At 37.3% G+C, this 20,859-nt stretch overlaps 1 protein-coding gene across 6 annotated transcripts in view; it reads right to left on the reverse strand.

The window, feature by feature from the left end:
• LOC140497214 (transmembrane protein 180-like) overlaps positions 1 to 20,859 on the reverse strand; it is a 51,950-nt gene that overhangs the window by 5,743 nt on the left and 25,348 nt on the right. For 5 of the 6 annotated variants that reach the window (XM_072597882.1, XM_072597880.1, XM_072597876.1 and 2 more), the window contains exons 4-6: positions 16,372 to 16,526; positions 12,556 to 12,639; positions 8,451 to 8,594 (exon numbers count right to left, since the gene is read on the reverse strand). In XM_072597882.1, the coding sequence (XP_072453983.1) occupies positions 8,451 to 8,594; positions 12,556 to 12,639; positions 16,372 to 16,526 (383 nt within the window). Of the gene's footprint in view, positions 1 to 4,685; positions 4,834 to 8,450; positions 8,595 to 12,555; positions 12,640 to 16,371; positions 16,527 to 20,859 lie in introns of all 6 variants that reach the window. The other variant, XR_011964572.1, reaches the window with a different exon arrangement.

The following is a 20,859-nucleotide window of genomic DNA, read 5'->3' on the forward strand; positions in this document are numbered from 1 at the left end:
TATTAACTACTTATTATGTGGCTAGGTACTATGCTAGGTTCTGAAGATACAAGTATATAGAATAAAATGGTCCATACTCGCAACGAGCTGACATTCTACAAAAGGGTAGAGAGTAAGCATTGTCTTTGATGTCTGTTAACACGACTGATTCTATTTTGTTAAATGCTAAAGATTCTACAACAGATTCTTATTCTTCATTTGGTGTGTTTGCTAATGATTAAGTTTATATTTTTAAAAAGACATACAGTACTCACAGTTTTAGTTTAAATAGAGAATATTTAAAAGAGCCACATCTAATTTATTTACAAACCGATTATCTAGTTTACAAATAACAGGCATCTTTTTGTTGACTGTATTGTTAATTAGACTTTTCATCAAAGAACATGTGGGGTGAGGGGAAGAGAGAAAGTAAAATCTGAATCAATTGGTTTTGCTACATCTCAGCAGGGACATTTAAACTACAAGGTTAAGTTGATCTTATGTGCTCTTGCATCTCCATGAGGATGATGGCTTTCCTTTGTTTTAAATTTTATTTTTATTGATAGCTTTTGTTGTCATATCAATTTCATTCTGACTACACCCTCTCCTCCTTCTACCCCCCAATGAGAGATATTTATAACAAAGATTGAAAAAGATTAAAAAAAGCAATTCAAGCAAAACCAACCATATCTAACATATCAACCAAATCTAACAGTTATGTTAAAAATATTCCATATCAGTAATCCCCCCCTCTACAAAGATGGGAGGGATAGGTATTTTCTCAACTGTTGTGTGGGACCAAATTTAGTCATTATACATATAGAGTCCCTGCCCCTTCCAGAGACCAAGGAAAATATGAGGTTCTTGCTGGGTTGGGAAGAGCGATAAGAATTCGACCTCAACCCCTACCAGCCTGGGATGACAGAGCTTAACCTTGAAGAGGGTGGAGAATGAGGCAGCATGGCCACAACGGTGCCTGAGCTGGGTCCCTTATGTTGAACTTTTTAAAGTGCCAGGCTGAGTTGCCAAAGCTTCCCTCTTCTGGTTAAGCAACCCACTAAGGGCCAGAGGCACTTCTAGGCATAAAAGGGAAAGGCCAAACGCTGAGACCCTCCAAGGCCCACTCTTCTCTTATTTGCTTTCATCGATTGCCCTGCTATTACTTATTCCAACAGAGAATAAGACAAAGTGGGGAGAAAAGCTCTTTCTGGCTCAGGTTGAATGGTCACCATATAAAACCGTTATCTCTTTAAGTGGCATTTTGGATCTCCTGTTAAGCATTTTAAATTGTATTAAAATCAGATAGCTATAGAATCTGTGATAAGTCTATTTAGTTGGATATATGAGGGGAGATTTAAAAGAAGAGGCAATCTAGAAGGAAGGAGATCTAAATTACTGTGGGTTTGTAAAACCACTCGGAATTCTGCTAGCACAAATAGGCTGGGGGTTCTGAGTCACACATTTAGTTTAACTGAGAGAGAGAACAATCCCCAGGAGCCAAGCTTAGTAAATACAAAGTGCAGCAGCCCCCTGGGCCCAATCCCAATAGTGATCCAGGTAAGTATGCCCCTGATTAAGTAGTTCTGTAGTCTTCCATTTCCATCTGGGCTCACCATATTTGTGCTGGACTTAATGTGGATACCTTGAGTGGCTTTAGGCCTTCAGCAATTACAAACTACTAAACTCAAGCAATTTACAAGCTTTAGCCTTACTAGATATACTGTGAGCCATCACACACCCAGCTGAATGCTACTTTTTAAGATAATTCTTTTCTTAATAAAAACAAAAAGTTAGCTAATTGATCATGAGATGAAATTGCTAAGGGTATGAAAATTATAAAAGTAAATATTGTGGCAATTTTAAAAGTTAGAGAGACATAGTTTCTGGGGAATTTAATCATTTTATTAATAAAGCCAACACATTATTAATAAACTGGTGATCATTTGACAGTCTCTCTTAGAAGAAAGACAATTTTGGAGGCAGGCTCAGAGTTTATGTAGCCTTCAAAGAGTAGGTGTTTCTGAGGGGGTAATCAATTCTGATTGGATAATACAATGGGAGATGGGCTATATTAAAATGAGGGGCTGAGAGTGAGATAATGTCACCCTTAGAAAAACTATCTCTATCCTCAGACTAACTCCAATCTCTATCTAAGGCCATCTAGAAAAAGGGATGTCTTCACCCAAGTTTGAAAAGAACACACTAGACTTCCATACCTTAAATTACATTCCTGGTAAGGTTGGGTGGGGTCTAACCAAGAGTTAATTCAATCTCATTATCAGTAATGTCCTTCAAGAGACTGACATGTTTACTTTTTAAAATCAGGACTTTAGAAAAGGGAGGAACTCTGGATCTCCCCAAATCACTGGTTATTAAGAATCATTTCTCTCAACATGAGAGAACATGGAGATGAACATGGCAGGATCAAACACTTTTTATTACACAATTGTTGATACTGTAAAAAGTGAAAATCTTACTAAGAATGAATAATAAATTATACTAACATAAAGCAAATTGGCATCTACTGAATATATTAAAGGTTTTCCACGAGTTCATTGAGATGACAGGAATATAATCTATGGAATAAAAAACCAGTAATTCAACCAGTTGTGATAGAATACTTTTCTGCATTGGTACAAAAGCAAAATGTATATACTATTTGGGCTGGAAAGGGGAGGTAATTCATGTAATTAGATTTTCACACTACTTCTGGAGAGTACCCTGACAGTACCTCAACCCAGTTATTCCATAACTAGGAGTATATTCTAAAGTCATACACTTGAAATCCTTGCAATTTCTTCCTCCTTCTGAAGTCAAAGCCAAGGTGATCCAGACTGAATTATATGTATGGTCCTCAGAGGTGCTGGTGGGTAAGGACTGCCTCATTTCCTCTGGATATGGCTGGTATCTAACTAATCTATTATTGCTCTTCAACCTGTCATTCTAACACAAAGGCCTTGATCAGGAAAGTAACCATTTCTCAGTCCTTTTAAAACCATTTCTGGGCTCTATGCTAATCCCATAGCTACTATCACCTTTGTGGCCCTACAAAGCCTACTGATGCCTGAGGTGATGAGGGATAGCTAGACAAATGAACACACAGGCAGACATACAGAAGGAAAAGAAGGGAGACACAGACAGACAGACAGACACACAAAGACAGAGAAATGAGGGTCAGTTTGATCTTATCTCAGACCTTGAATGCCACTGCCACTGCAATTCTGAACTCTGAATTTAGAATCACAGACTCACTGCATATCAGACTTGACGCTTATCACAGGAGGGAATGGATTCATTGACTTCAGGACAATTCTCAGGAGCAGGGAATCAGTGATTGCAGGCAGCCAGTCATAAATTCCAAGTGCAAGGAGCACAAGTCCTCTCTGCAGGTTCTTGCTGCAGTTGCGCATCAGTACAAGTCTATGTTTATCCTTACCTGTTCCCATAAGTTAAGAGTAGATGGATGCACTAATAATACGTGCATCTGCAAAAACCAAATATGCCAAAAGGCTATTGGAAGTCAAAGTTCCACATCATTACAATGATGTCTCAATTCCATAAATGAAAAGAAATGTTTTAATCAAAGGGAAAACTATAAACACATAACTATCAGCTGTGAATCATACAACTACCACAATATATGTTTAGGAAAAAAAAAAGGCTTATGGTTTCTGCTTGAGGTACCTCTCTCTATACATTGTCCAAGTATTTAGCTAGGAGCAGGGAGCCCATTATTTGTTGTCATTCTCTGCTTATTAGAAGATTCCAGTTACAGGAATACCCAGAAATTGGACTCCAGCTGCCAATGGTTCTTCTCAGTAAGCTTTTAATCTCTAAGAATAGGTTTGCCTTTTCCTCTTCTTTTTCCCATGGCAACAGAGCATTGAACACCTGTGACAATTTTCCAGAGGACAAGGCCCCACTGAGTACAAGGGCAGAAAGGCAAAAGAAGAATGAGTCACTAGATCTGAACTCAAGAGCAAGAAAGGGGTGGGTACTCGAATGAATAGGGCAATTTGATAGCTTCCATTTTATCATATAAAATCCAATCTTCTCAGGTTTATGTTATTACTGAAATCACCAACCAATTCCACTTCAGTCTCCCCACAGAAGAAGTATTTTCCTACAACTTTAACGAATCACGTTGATGCAGTCAGGAAGGGTTCTATTTCTTTTCTGGGGTCTCCTTTATTTTCATATTTTCTTATTTGGAGGGGAGGCCTTCATAGTTTTAAAAAGTTATTTTCCCTTCTTTTTTTACCTTCCTCCTGCTGACATGAGAATGATTGCAATGACCCATTTTCTTTTTAGTTTTCAAAATGCCTACCCCTTGACTCTACTGTAATACTCTAAATCTCCCTCCAAACCATATCTGTCTAATCCTTGCATAGAAATGCATTCTTTAATCCTGCTTAGCCATACAATTCCACAATATCTCCCTAATCATCACAGTATCTTTTCTCCTCATTTTTTCATGATGCTCTATTTTTCATAAAGATCTACCTTCATGCAACAATATTCCAAGTCTCTCATAATGCTTCTGCTTCATCAGTTACAGCAGTTACAGACTTAGTCCTCAGGAATTACCTGAGTAGTCTGGTAATTTAGTGAAAGTACTGGCTTCCTCATGGTTCCAGTATTGAAAAAGGGAGTTGGAGAAGTGGGGAGAGGAGAAGGAAGGATGAGGAAGCACAGCAGGAACATACCACGTACACTCCGAGCAGAGAAGAGATGAAGAGAATTCACTTGCTCTAACTCAGCTAGGAGTAAAAGCTGGAACTTTCCACCGAACAGGGCAAGGAAAAAGAGTCATACAATTCTCCATCGGACCCTTTGTTCTCCAATTAGGCTTCCCTATGAGGTGGGTTAGAGACAAAGGTGAAAATGTGTTGACTATTCTCAAGACATGTATTTTGCTTTTATCTACTGCTCTGTTATTATTGATCCCAACAGGAAATAAGGCTAAGTGGGGAGAAAGCCCTTTCTGGCTCTGACTGAAGAGTCAGTATATAAAACTTATCTCTTCAAGACAATGTATTTTGATAACTGCATTTCAATATAATTGTTTTTTCTTTGTAATCCTATGTATTTTATATTATGCATTTTAAAAGATTATTCTGAGAAAGGGGTCACAGGTTTCACCAGACTGCCAAAGGAGTCCAGGACAGAACAAAAAGTGAGTAAGTTCTACTCAGAGGCAGTACTCCATGTCTCTGAGAGAACAGGGATAATTCTGCAAAGCAATGGCCATGAGGAATGGAGGGCAGGCTAGAATTTAGCCTACATGACCTTCTAGGCTAAGAAGCTGTTCCTCCACCACACCGCCATGCTCTGAACACCAGCACAATGAACACCAGTATAATGAATAAGCAATCTGAGAGGCAGTGCTCATGGGTAGCAGCAGAAGAGGAGGGGGCTTCCAGAGATGATGGCTGTAGAAGACAGGCCAACAGCAGCAGGAGGGCACAGGGGATGCTGGAACACAGAACTGTAAGAAGCCAGGTAGAGGAGGGTTTCCTAGTCATGATGCAAAGCACATAGCATCGAAGCCCCTGCTTATCTTAGAACATGAGCTTTCCCTTCCCCATCAGTCTGTATGTGGGAAACTTCATTTGTAAAAAGGGACAAAGAATATACCTACAGCAGGATTTCCCCTGGTTATTTGCTTTGCTATTCTGTTCTAATTAAATGTTTTGCTATTCAATTTATGGTTCTTGCCTGGTCTACTACTCACTAGTTGAGTAGGTACTACAGAGGGGGTGCTAGCCATTATTTGTCCCCTTGACAGTGAACCCAAGAAATTTGATTCCAGAGCTGAGAATGATACCCATTACATGTGCACAGAGGGAGTATTTTTCAATTCAAGACAAGACTGTAATGTCCTGTCAAAGGTTAAGAATATAAAAAAAATTAAGTGGAGCAAATAAAAAATATACAATTCAATAATACAGTACAAGAAACCACATAGCATAGGAATGAAATAAGAATGAAATCCACTATAGCCAAGTATAATACACAAGAGAAGCTCTTTTGTTCCTAGGTAACCTGATCTTTACCACTGAATAAAACAGTGAATTACACCTTAATAAGAAACATAGACCACTAAATAAACAGCAGAATGTTCTCCAGTTATTACAGAGGCTGTTGCTGTAATAAATCTCTATGGAGATCACTTGTTTTCAATGAACAGTTCTTAAACTGATTTTAATGATTAGCCATATAAAATTAAACACCAAGAACTCTTTCATTACATACAGACTAAGCCTCGAGGTTATTTTCAATTACATTAGGCTATTTACCCTAGAGCATTTCCTTGGATAAAGCTCAATACAGTATTGTTTATTGTGTCATTTGGAGATAAATCACTTTCCAAACTGTTCTTACAGGTACAATTTTGGAGAACTTTTACTATGAAACACTCAGATAAAAGAGAAAAAGCAAATTATGTACCACACATGTGATCTTTGTTTGAGCATATGCTAAAACAACAGATTAAGTGTTCACATAAGTTTATTCCTTCATGAATGTATTCTATTTTATTTAGGTTGCATATCCATAGAATATATTCTACAAAAATTAATCTGTGGCACTTTAAAAAATTACCGATCTCAATTTCCTCCCTCATTCCCACTCTAACATATATAAAAAAGCAACATGAATTTGGCCAGGATAAAAATATGCACTGAGTTCCAGTGTCCTATATTAAGGTATATTTCATAAATCTAAAATAACATCACTTCCTTAAATTACTGTAATATTTAACATCTACGTTACTAGTAGTTGCTGATCAGAAAAGGTTTGTTGGCCAAAGAGGCAACACACTATGGCTTTTTCTACTATCCTATGATTAAATATTAGAGTTCACAGTCTTTTAGTACAAAGGCAAATAAAACAAAATTATCAGTGATTTTTAGTAGTTTATAGATGAGATAACAACTACACTGTACAATATATGAAGTCAATCCACTAAGGCAGGGGTCAGCAAACTATATCCCATGGGCCAAATCCATTCCACTACTTGATTTTAAACAATCCGCAAACTAAGAATGGTTTTTACATCATTCAGAATGGTACTTTGTTTTTTCCATGGTTCAATGGATTTTATAACATTCTTAGCCCACTGGGCTTTTGTGGTCACAGAGGCCCGAGTGGGGGAAGGGATAGTTTGCTGCCCCTGAACTTGATCCTCACTGATAAAATGGAAAGAATTCATACTCTGATTTTCTTGCTTAGTACTCAGACATAAAGATCCATGATGGCCTACCATACAGTATAGGAGAAAGTTAGAAGCCATGTCTTATTATCACTAGCAAATAAATGGAAATCATTAAATTGAGAACAAATGTTTTTCATGTAATCACAATGATCTGTCCACTGAGACAATACCTCCCCACTGGTGTCAAAGAGATGCAGCTCTTGTGCGGAGTTAGTTATAGCTCTCGGAAACAGGCCAGTAAAGGGCAACACCCCCAAGCTGCTGTTGTATAAATTACAGCGCCGAAACAATAAAAGCATATGCAAGGATGGTGTGAGTTATTTATATTTGTGCATTTTGCTAAATAATGTTGCTATGGAGGATTTTAAAGCACTTTATGGACATCATTCTGGATCATTTTCAGGAATGCATTATCCATCTGGACCAATGGTAAACCAAATGTTAAATTACTCCAGGGCACTCAATGGCAGACCAATATAACTAGCAATTTTGGCAGTCACCCTGCCTCCACCTCCCCCCCCAAAAAAACCCAACTCATGAAGGGCAAGAAGCAGGAAAAAACCCCTGAAATGAACCTTTAAAAACTGCATCAATTCATGCGAGTCCAAGATTTTCTGAGAGCATCTAGCTCATCATTTCTTATAGCACAATAGCATTCCGACACAATCATATACCACAAATTGTTCAGTCATCCCCCAACTGACGGGCATCCCCTTCATTTCCAATTCCTTGCCACCAGAAAAGAGCTGCTATAAATATTTGGGCACAGTTCCAAATTACTCTACATAATAGTTGAATCAGTTCACAACTCCACCAACCATGCATTAGTGTGCCAATTTTCTTACACCCCCTCCAAGATTTGTCATTTTCTTTTCCTGGACCTGTGATTTTATTGGTGAAATGTGCTCTGGGGTGAGAAAACTCTATCAACACCTCAGGACAACTGTCCTAGAACTTATAATGTTAGACAGTTGCCTGGGACACTAAGAGGCTAAATGCGTTCTCTAAGGTAAAACAGCAAATACATGTCAGAGTTAAGACTTGAACCCAGGTCAATCTGACTCTAAGGGGGCTCTCATCCCACTAAGCCTAGAGTCACATTTCAATGTATGTCAGGTAGGACTTGAACCCAAGTTATCCTAATTCTGGGGTGGCTCTCTATCCACTAAGCCACGCTGCCTCCCATAAAGGTTTGCTGAAGTGAACACAAATGCACACAATTTTCTTACTTCTTCATAATTTTAGGAGACTTTACCTGGGATCAATCTGTATGGTCTTCTTGTTTAGCTGCTCATATCCAAACTGGTTTAACACAGTAACTATAACCATAGGAGCTAAAGACTGGGCAGGTTTGGTAAACAAAGCATTGGTCCCAAAAACCATTGAGGAAAGGGGTGATCTGTAATGGATAAGATCAGAATAAATCCATTTCATATTCAACCAATGCTGATATCTCTTCACTTATGTATGGAACCTGAAATGGAAGCACTGTTTAAAAACAGATAAATAAAATCAGAAAGGTCAGCCAAAAGGATGAATATTGACATACCCCACCTCTCCTAGTACTTAAATAAACTGACTCTTAAGTAGATGTTATATATTAATGATAAAAACAAGTTTGGGTAAGTCTGAGGTACTGATAAATCTGAAGGTTTAATGCAAGGTATTACCAAATGGTCTTTTAGTTTGATCTTAATGCCTCATGGGATGTGGAGCCTGAAGCCATGCTTACATATTCTAGTTTCTGCTGAGCATGGCCTAGGAGAAAATCCTGTTACCTGGTTATCACGTTATTTTTAATCAATTAAAGAACATCTTATGGAATAAGGACAATTAACACACTGAAATTGTATAGGGTGTGAACTGTTTATGAAATGACCATAACCAAAGAAATTCAGACTAAGCTGTAATATTGCCTGAAGTTAAATTATCACAGAGAGTTATACCAATTCCCAGAGCTATAATTCTTGTATAGTAGTCACAAACAGCTCAGTGTATTCAGGAATTTGAGGGTCAGAGGTAAGGATAAATAAAGGATATTAGTTCCTGTGGAGTATCTTTGCCAATAAACAGCCTTGATCAACTGAGTGGTGAGTGTGGCTTTTTTCTTTGGCAAAAAAGCCCAAATGAAAATGTACAGAGTGTGTGTCTCAAACTCACCTATTCCTCTCCAAACTAAAACAATACAACACACTAAGGGCATCAGATGGAACTTTAAAGGAAGTCTGAATGACAGATGACCTCTTTGCAGCAGGCCAAAATGTTTTTTACTCATTAATTTTTAAAATGTCTGGTAGGCAATTAAACAACAACAAACATGGACTTTGAATTTTGTTCTTGAGGTGTCTTGGAGCAAAAGTTCAATCTCTTCTTTTATAGGAAGAGTGAATTTGAGTTTTGTGTCAAGACATATACCAGTTGGTAAATGATTTCAAAAGTTTTTGAGAAGTAAATCTTTATATTTTCTGGGAAGGGCATTTTTATTTAAATGGAAACTTTTCATAGATATATTTCATTTTGATGAAACAAGTGCTTACCAACAAAGTACATTCCTCTCAAACAGCTAAGTAAGACCACCAGTGTGACTGTCACTGATGACAACTATCTCTTGAAAGAAGCATACTGTCTAGAGCATGGACTTGGGAGTCAGGAAGACCTGATTGCAAATCCTGGCTCAGATATTTACTAGCTGTGGGATCCTTAAGCAAGACACAATCTCCGTGAACCCTGGTCTCCTCATCTGTAAAACTGGGCTAATAGCAGCACATCAGATTATATGCAAAAAACTTGGAAAACCCTAAACTGACATACATAAACTGTCAGCTGCTGCTTCTATTTTCCCCTTTTGGTCCTTACTGATTGTCAGCAGAAAGGTAAAATCTGTCCTTTAATTGTTAGTATAGTACAACATTGACTGTTGCAGCTGACTTCTGTTGTCTCTCAGAGCTGAAAATAAATCTTTCGTAATATTGGCTGTAATTTGATTCCCTGCCCCCTGAGAGTTAATGAGAGTTAAAGATCTTTCTCATCCATTAATAGGCCTCATGTGGAGCTCATTAAGGGAAGCTTGATTAGGGGAGGCTAGTTTTGTAGGAAGGCCCACACCTTTAGGTAACTGCTAATGAGGTCCTGGGTCACAGGGTGTGATGCCCTCCAGCTCTGAAAAGTGTACATATACTCTGAGGTGAGGTTTTGCTTTGGGGCCTAGTCCTTGGAAGAAGGTTCTTGTGCCAGATGAGACTCTGGGTAGCCTTTAAGGCTCTCTGGCTTTGAAAACCCAGATGTTGGTGCTTCTCTCTCTGGTCAGACAGCTGGATCTGTCTGCTGATCTGTGACGTATGTATTGCTTACGGCCAGACAGAAGCCCTGTCTGTTGGTATTTATTTTTCTGCTTATATTTTCTCTGTTGGTGAATGTGATTTAAGAAGATTGTTAACCCCTCAAAAGTTGCTTTCCTTTAAGAAAAGCAGATCTAAGAACCTGTGCTAGCAAGCCATCCTGGATGTGTCAGGGTCTTGCTGCTACATACAGCATCTTGGCAAGATGATCTGCATAAATTAAAAGAAAGTACGGGTGGGGCTGGGATAATTGTTCGTTGTTTTCCAGTTGTGGTGGCTAAGGTTCTGTGGAGTCTCAGGAGTGGCACCGGTCTGAGGGGAAACAGGCAAGGAGCAGTGATGGAGCAGTTTCCTGGATGCCCAGAGTAAAACTCCTTCCCCCTCCCTACCCCACTAGCACTCTAGAGGAGACAGGCCAGAGCAGCAGCTGGTGGAGTAAAACAAGCCTGTGGGAGGTGGGGACAGCCAGAGCCAGGGCTCTGTGGATTAACCTGGCCACAGACTGTGCTGGAGGGGTGAATACCCTGAGATTGTATTGTATACAGAGCCACGGAACAGGAGCAGAGAACAGCCTGTATGCTGACCTTGATGAGATGAGAGCAAACGTAGAGAGCTGCCTGCATCAGGACTCAGGCAAGAGGAAAAATCCTGGGGCCAGGCAAGGCAGGAACACTGAGTGTTTTGTTGTTTTTTTTTTTCTTTGCTGCATTCTCTTAAGATGGTTTCAGATCCAGGGGGTAAAGCTGTCTATGGTGGGTGGGGGAAGTGCTGTGGACCCTTGAGGACCTGACCCTGTTGGCTTTGTTGCCCAGCTGTCCCTCAGGACTTGGAAGCAGGAGCTGGAGCAGTGTTAAGACTAGGACTTGACTTGTTAGAGCCTGCACCTCCGAGTGTCAGGAGAAGGCCTGCAAGACAGTATGGGGAGGACACATCCCCAAGAAGGACTTTATCTGGATGTTTTTGTTTTGTTTGTATTGAGGAAGGAGGAGCTGGTTGCTCACTCTCCAAAGAATAACCCCCAAAGAATGATATATTATATTATGTATATACCTTTGTGTTTAAGCTATGTGGCCACTCTAGTAATAAGTTGTTATGTATTCTGCAAATGTGAAGTTCATGATGTGTTTATTTTGCGAGAATTATGTTGTATTTACTTAAGAAGTGTTAATGCCTATTCAGACACAAGTTGCCCATATTATGGGTATAAAAGATCTTGGGGCTGAATGTAATGAGAGTTAAAGATCTCCCCTGCCCATTAATAGGCCTCATGTGGAGCTCATTAAGGGAAACTTGATGAGGGGAGGCTTGTTTTGTAGGAAGGCCCTCACCTTTTGTTAATTTCTAATGAGGCATTGGGTCAGGAGGGTCAAACCCAGATGCTGTTGCTTCTCTGTCTGGTAACTAGGTATATACGTGTGTAATGGTTAGACAGGTGGATCTGTTTATTGATCTGTGATGTATATATTGCTTACGGCAGACAGAAGCCCTGTCTGTTGTTCTTTATTTCTCTGATTATATTTTCTCTGTTGGTGTAGGTGATTAAAGAAGACTGACCCCTCAAAAGATGCTTTCCTTTTAGAAAAGCAGATCTAAGAACTTGTACTGGATGTGTCAGGGTGCTTGCTGCTACACTCCCAAAAAATTACAAATTCACTTAAGGAAAGGGGAGAAAACTACCAATGCCAACATTTATTTCTTATCCTCGTCCTCGTCCTACGAACTCTCTCAAAATGACAACTTTTAAAAGTAATAGAAATTTTTTTTTTTAAATGGCCTATTGATGGTCTTCGAGAACACTATATATCTACAAATAAACTATTCCATTTCTGCCATGAGCCCCAGCATCTTCACCTATCAATTCTGGAGGCCAGATCAGATGGCCTCTAAGTTCCCTTCCAGTTCTAAATCCATGACAGAAGTTGATTTTCAGATGAAAATAGAACTGAAATACAGTGAATTTTACACTCTTAGTCTCTACATGTTGACTTGTACAGTCATTATTATAAAGAAATTTAAACTTACTTCCGTTTGAATTTCAGTACATCTGCATCAATGATGTCAGCCAGAGGCAGATTGAACAAACTAAAGGAGGCCTGAACTACTACCCTAGAAAAAGAAAATAAATGTGAAAATGGTTATCAGAATCATAGGTTGGTTTGTTTTTGTTTTTGTTTGTTTTTTAGAAACAAATCTAGTAAAAACCAGTATTTGGTTTAAAAAAGAAAAAAAATATAGATTGCGCACACCAGGAGGAGTTGGCTAATCTTTTTTTCCTTCTCATGAACAGAAGATTACGGGGTCAATTTGCAAGAAGGAAACTGCTCCTGAGTAGGGGAGAGCACTCAGACCACAGGTTCAGACACCGTCAGAAGTTGTTAGCTCAGAAAGACACAGACTGAACACAAACTTGGAGAGCTCTGCACTGACATTCACGCAGCCCCTGGAGGTCAGCAGCTAGTGTCAGATGGAGACTGTATTTTTAAGTTTCACTGATGTTTTGTTTTTCCATTACAAGCATTTACAGATCATCCTTACTCTGTGAGTAGTATCTTATAACCAAGTAAAACAATTAAGTAAAACTAACAATATAGTGACCTCATTTGAAAGTACAGGCAACATTCCACATTTATAGTACTACTCTGATCTCTATTTAAAAAAATATTAAAAGAAAACTGTTTTCTCTCCTGAGGGCAGCTAGGTGGTGCAGTGGTTAGAGTGGCAGACCTGAAGTCAGGAAGACTTGTGTGTTCAAATCTGGCCTCAGACACTGTGTGACCCTGAAAAGTCACTTAATCCTTTTGCCTCAGTTTCCTTTTCTGTAAAATAAGGTGGAGAAGAAAACAGCAAACCGCTCCACTATCTTTGCCAAGAAAACCCCAAATGGTGTCACGAAGAGTAGGACACAACTAAAATGACTCAATGATAACTTTCTCTCCTCACCTCTCACTCTACTGGAAAAAAAAGAGAAAAGAAAAACAAATTTCTTGTAACAAATATAGTCAAGCAAAACAAATTCTCTTTGGCTATAAACAAAAATATGTGTCTTATTCTACCTCACTCTAAATCTGTCCCCTCTTTGTCAGGAGGTGGAAAGTATGTTCCATTATCAATCCTCTGGAATTATGCATGGTCCTTGGATGGATCATGAGTCTTACAGCTTTCAAAGTAGCTTATCTTTACAGTGGTGTTATTATATAAAAAATTTTCTCCTGGTTCTGATCATTTCATTATCAATCTGTTTATAAAATTCCTCAAAATGGATTTTTTAAAAATAATATTGATGCTATCATATAATTTGTTTCCTGGTTCTGCTTATTTTACTCTGTATCAGTCTTTTGGTGTTTCTTTTAAATCCTCTATTTCTCACACTCCATCACATTCATAAACCATAACTTATTCAGTTATTACTCAATTAATGGGTATCCCCTTAGCTTCGAGTTTTTGCTATTACAAAAAGAGCTGATACATACACACACATAATGCATATACGCATACACATACATGTATATGTATGTACATATAGCTACACGAATATATAAACACACACGTAACATGTAAAATCTTTTCTTATTTCTTTGATCTTTGAAGGAAATAGACCTAGCAGTGGTATAATGGATCAAAGGGCATATACAACTTTTCATGGATAACGCAAACTGCTTTTCAGATACAGGTCCACCAACAGTATATCAATGTGTCTAAAGTTTCCCCAGAGCCCTCCAACATTTGTCATCTTTGTCACTCTGATGCATGTGAGGTAGAATCTCGAAATCACTTTAATTTGCATTTTTCTAATTAGTAGTAACAGAGTATTTTTTTTCATATGGTTATAGATATTTTTTTCATATGGTATATAGACAACTTCAAACTCAAGGGTTTCTTCCCTTGAGAGCTGCTTATATCTTTAGACCGTTTATCAACTGGGAAATAGCTCTTAATAAGTTTGAATAAGTTCTTTTATGTCTTAGAAATAAGACCTTTATCAGAAAAAAAAAATTGAAACCAATAGCAGAACAAGCAAGTGTTGACAAAGGAAAAAAAAAGATAACTGGTAGAAAACTAAAGGAACAAGGATCATAGGAAAAGTCAGAACAGGAGCAGTAAAACAAAGGACTGTGACCTGGAGAAAGGAACTCAGATCTTACCTTTTTCTAGTTCTGTCAACCATGGGAATGGTATACATTTGGGCAGGAAAAGGTGACAAACGGACCAGAACCACACAAGATATTAGTAAGAAGGACTTTTTGAATAATTCTGAGAGCAGAACAAGAGGTTTTCTTGACCATTTATGTGCTATGTTAATCTTTCCATATTTTTTTTGTGGTATAAATGAAATCTTTTGTATACTTAATATCCACATTAAGAATGGTTTTAAAAAGTTAAAGAAGCAAAATGAAACAGATACTGACAGTTATGGGAGTATAAGCCAGAGAAGTTGAGGTATTCACAAAACAGCACCTTGATCCTCCCACCACAAAGAATGCTCCAACACTAGTCACAGAAATAAAAGTATACATGTGTCCCAACTGAATATACAATAAGCGGAGTCTTCAACAGAAAACACTGTGGCTCTACAGAGAACTTCTTTAGGAAAAAAAGTTTTTTTTCAGTCAATCAGTGGTGTCCAATTCTTTGTGACTCCATGGACCATACTCCATGAACAGCTGGAGCCATGTGTCCATGGGGTTTTCTTGGCAAAGATATTGGAGTGTTTCACCATTTCCCTCTCCGATGGATTAAGGCAAACAGGTTAAGTGACTTGCCCAGGGTCACATGGCTACTAAGTATCTAAGGCTGGTTTTGAACTCGGGTCTTCCTGATACCAGGCCCAGAACTCCATCCACTGAGCCATCTAGCTGCCCTCTAAGAAAATACTAAATGATTATTTTACTTTTGGATTGAAAAAAACCCCACTTTTTTCTCTTGAAAATACAAAACAATTTCTAAGAAGTACTAAACAATTATTTTCCTTTTAGATGAAAAGGAAAACCCAACTACTTTCTTGTCTTGCTAAAATCTCCAAGATCCATTACCAGCTCATTAAATTTGGCTCACATTGCTGGTATAAGATCTAATTAATAGAATATGCCATGGAGGCACATTTGAAATTCTCTTGGCAGGAAGAACACAACAGGTAAGGTACTAATAAGGGGAAAACAAAATCAACTATGACAAGGGAATGAAAAAACAAAAAAGCCTAAGTTAAAGTAAAGCAAAATTTTAACAGAACTTCTAATAATTATTCATCATAAATATACTCCAATTCTAAAAATCTGTAGAAATTATTTTTAATGAAAATAATTTCGAATTTTATAGATGAAATAGGTAAACAAAGATATGGAACAATGTTGAGAGGAATCAAGTCCAAACTTCACCATCAGAGATCAATTTGGGTTACCCATCATCCTTTCTAAGGGTTCTCTTTAAAACGAAAATATGTCACTAACATTTCAGCATGAATTAATTTGAAAGAGGGTCAATGAACCTGACACAACAGCATAAAAATTTTAGGGGAAGAGAGTTTACTGAAAAAAGGGAAGAAAGTTAAAGAAAGGAAGGGTGAGGGATTAGTTTACTTCAACAGTATGCTTGGACCCTGCCTCAGGCATTTAGAGCAATGAAAAGTCAAGAGGACCTAATCTCATGTGTCCTGTCTTTGTACAAACCAGCCCCTTGCTGCTCTGAAACTAATCTCTTCTGGAGATAAATACAGAAAGACTTCTTGGTCAAAGGACTTTACCTTAGAAAAGGTGAGCAAAAAGAATTAATCCAACTTTCAAAATTTTTCCTTTCTCAATTGGCAAATATTTATGGGTTTAGGATGAAGAACACTGTACTTACATGTTAGCTGTGAGATAAAAAGCCAAAACGTAATAGTGTTCCTGTCCCAGGACAAACATCACAGCTGCAGCTGCTCCTTCGATATAGAAGGAAAATAAAATGACCTTATAGTAACCAAACTTCTTGAGCCAGGAGTGGCTGATGAGCACGAGAAACTATAACAGAAAGAGAATAAAGCTAGGTTGGGAATGGCCAGGCTTTCTCATAATTTTCAATGGTTAACTATTAATGTAATTAATTTATATATCAAATGGATAGTTATAAATTAAATCACTATTAATTGTTAGTTAAATTATTGCCCACAGGTAAATTCTCATTTACATCATGCTTTACAGTTCTGACAATATTTTTTCTGGGGGAGAATTTTCAGCCCGATAAGATGGCTATATCTCAGTATATCTATTAGCACATAAGCTGAAGGACCTGCTGTTAAAGGCTGTCATAATAAAATTGCCATTTATGTAGCTAGTCTCTCCCATTTGATCTTCACAACAGCCCAAATGTGAAACAGGAGGTGAAAGTATGGCTTTCCTGATTGTTTTTCTTTTACATCTGAAGAAACTGAGGCTAAGATGTTATAAAGTTATTAAAATGGCAGAGTCAGCATTTAAAAGGTGTTTCTCAGAACACATTCAAACTCTTTCGGCCCCACGAGGGTTGCCTCACTATGTATTACATTTTATTCCTATGAAAACCTTGCAAATGGTCCCCTATAATTTTATTTACATGTAAATATGAGAATTCTTGTAGGATGTGCTCAAAGAGGAAGAAGTAATGCTAATATGGTAATATTCCTAAAGTCATAATCCACACATCAACTGAAGGGCATATTTCATGGTCCATTTCTGATGACCTCACTTGTTTTCAGAATACGTCACTGAATTCAACAGACACTAAGTACACACTTTTGTTAAGTTAGAGAAATATACTTCCTAAATTCAAAGAAAACAACTGGAATGTATTACTTCACAATTTCAGCTTAACCTTTATGATACTGCCTACCATAGCTTCTCATTCTTTCTTTTCATAAAGGCTCCACGGGGCTGACAGCCTTGAACTTGTTACCATACCTACTTCTATCAACAAAATGTTAATTATTCCACATTAAACATTTTTCTTTTGCTTTATTTCTAAGTCTAACTTATTGCCTTTTAAGGAATAATAGCTCTATTTCGAGAATACCTGAAACAGTGATTTACTGATCTATGTAATTCTAGGTGTTTTTCTTTATTATAAGAATATTCATTCTTATACTAATTTTATGGGAATATAGAAGTTTATTCTTTTAAATGAAGTTGTTTTACATCTACCTATTAGATAAAAATGTACAATGTAGGGGGGGAATTTTGTAATTCAAAATTAAGTTTAAGAAACAAATAGCAAAAGAAATCTTTTCAGATCACAATTTAGAATGTTATAAAAAGTGTGAAAAAATTATTCTTCCTTCCCTGTAACACTATTCATCTTGCACAAAATGAGGATTGGGCTTTTAATTTTTATATTTATTGAACAGGCATTTGAGACAGGCATTCTGTCACCATCACAGATTTGGCAAACCTGTCACAGATGACAAAATGAAGTCAAGGGGTAGTGAGGGCAGTCCTGTGCTTATGGAAATTACTTAATAGATATTTACTGAATTTAATTGGCTAGGCAGACAGTAGGAAAGTGGATATATAAAATTACTATTGTTTTTTCTTCTATCCTTTTACTCATTCATCTCATGAGTACTCTTTGCCATTAGTGAGAAGTCAGCTTGAGAAAATAAAAGTCCACAGGCCCAGTATACAATGCACCTCTCTTTATTACACTCAAGTTATTGTTAAAATGCCCTAAAGAAACAACTGAACAAAATCCAAGACTATTATCCTCTACTCCAGTAACTGAGGAAAGTATTACTTCTATACACTTGATCTGAAAAATGAAAACAAATTGTTTATACTTGAAAGTCCATTTAAAGCAACTCAGTTCAGTACTTTGATCAACAGAGATTTGAGAGTGATAAAATAAGGCCTTCAGACTAGAAGAGAACTTGTATTTAGGTGTTCCTGAAATTAAAAAGTTTTCATTCTGAACTTAATATCAAATAAAATAGACATTTCTATATGAAAGGAAGAATAGAAAAGGATTATACAGGTTCCTTTTCCTTTTAAAAAGTATTATACAGGTTCCTTTTCCTTTTAAAAAGTATATTTAAAAAATCCATCATGTAAGTTTCAAAGCTGTCCAGTTTGTATGGGTTTCCTTCTGGCCTTGCTATTATCTTCTTCTATGCATTTCTAAAAAATTATTTAATAATCCTCCCTTTTTTAAGCAATTGTACCAACAGCTTTCCTCTTCCTTCCTTCACTCCTACCATTGAAAAATAAGAAAAGAAAACCCTTGTGACATATATATATATTTATATATACTCATTATATACACATACATACATACACACACATATATAAAATAAGCACACAAATATGTACAAGCCAAACAAATTCCCACAATAGCTCAGTCTGATAATGAATTTCTCATTTTAGTGCCCTTAAAATTCAAGAGAAATCTGACCAAAAGATTTTGACACTCCTTTTCTTTGTGTGTTTTAAGATGAGTTGTGAACATTTAATAAGTACTAATAAGTATTAAAGCTGTGATAGCTCTTTCAGGAACAAACTAGCATTTTATTATGTGTAACAGGCATAAATGGGGTGATCTCATCTGATGGTGTTAAAATGCCTCCATCAGTGACTCGGCATCTCACCTAGGCCTGTGCGACACCTCACTGTTATCTAGGTTGGGTTCACTTCTCCAGCCTGAAAACACCCATCACACTGAAAGCTGCAGTCTGGAGGTATGAGCTAACTCAAGCATAGGAGTTTTCTTTCATCATGTGTTGCTCTGTCATCTTCCTTCAAGTGTATTGTCACTCTTTGCTGTAGTTTACTGAGTGCACTGGAAAAAGAGTTGGGTTTATTGTGACATATTTTATCATTTATATTTGCTTTAATACATGAGTACATATGTTATTATTTATTGCATCTTATCAAGTGATATTTATCACTTATCAAGTGATATTTAAGATCTAAAAAGTGTGATTATTTGGAATGACTGATAATGGAACTAGAAAAAATATAGATGCGGTCTCAAGAGCTATGGTGGTGGGTAGGGGAAGTCTACTTTCCCTCAATAGGGTTACTGCTAGGACCATAAGAGAATTCGAGTGTAACTCTGGGGCAGTAATGATCTCTCTCCGAGGATTTAGACTCACTAGGCATGAAAGGAGGTTGGAGGAGCTTCAAATAAGCGGGTTGTCCCATGGGTAAAGTATTTAAGCTTTAGTGAATATGTTAAGTTCACTCTTTATAACATTAAACAGTTCCCATATAAGTGAGGCATCACTGCACATAGTTAACAAAGAGATCCAAGTCCTCAAATCTATACTGTAGATCATTTTCTCTTCAAAACTGTCCAAATCCTCCACACATACAAAAATATTCACAGAAGCTCTTTTTATGGCAGCAAAGAATTGGAAATTGAAGGGATGCTCATCAACTGTGGAACAGCTGAACAAGTTATGGTATGCGAATGTAATGGAATACCTGGGTACTCTAAGAAACAATGAACAGGCAGACTTCAGAAAAAACCTGGAAAGTCTTACATGAACTGACGTTGTGTGAAGTGAGCAGATCCAGGAGAACACTGTACATAGTAACAGGAACATAGTGTAATGATCAACTTTGATAGACTTAGCTCTTCTCAGCAATACAATGATCTAAGACAATTCCAGAGACTCATGGTGGAAAATGCTATCCACATCCAGAGAAAGAACTCTGGAATCTGAATGCAGATTGAAGCAAACTACATTCTCTTTTGTGTATATTTTTTCTTTATTGTGGTTTTTCCCTTTTGTTCTGATTATTCTTTCACAACATGACTAATATGGAAGTATGACTGTACATGTACAGGCTATATCAGAGTGCTGGTTGTCTTGAGGAGGCGGGGAGAAGGAGGAAGAAAAAAATTGTGAACTCAAAATCTATGAAATCAAATGCTTTAAACTATCTTTACATGTAATTGGAAAAAAGAAAAATACATCTGAAAGGTATTTCTTCATACATGTGTATATTTTAGTAGTTTATTTAAACAAAATTTTTCTAATTATATTAGCTAATAATATATTTTCTAATTACATTATAAATAAATATATTCATCTCACAAAAGCAGCACTATCTCACATTCTCTGATAATTAATGTACATTTATTTCTTTATACACAGACACTTTTCCTGCACTTTTCATCATTAGTTACTTCTTATGAAGAAGGCCTGGGAGAGACAGTGTTATTTCACACATACTCTAAAGCTTAAGATGTTACTCATAGGACAATCCCTTACTTGGAGCCCATTTACTCTTATTTTATATACAATTCTAACAAGCTTGGTTATTGTCAAGCACAGGAGACACTAGAAACAGCAAGGAGCTGCTCTAGTCAGGTGCCCTAAAA

The sequence above is a fragment of the Notamacropus eugenii genome, chromosome 3 (genome assembly GCF_028372415.1).
Source record: "Notamacropus eugenii isolate mMacEug1 chromosome 3, mMacEug1.pri_v2, whole genome shotgun sequence".
Lineage (NCBI taxonomy): Eukaryota > Metazoa > Chordata > Mammalia > Diprotodontia > Macropodidae > Notamacropus > Notamacropus eugenii.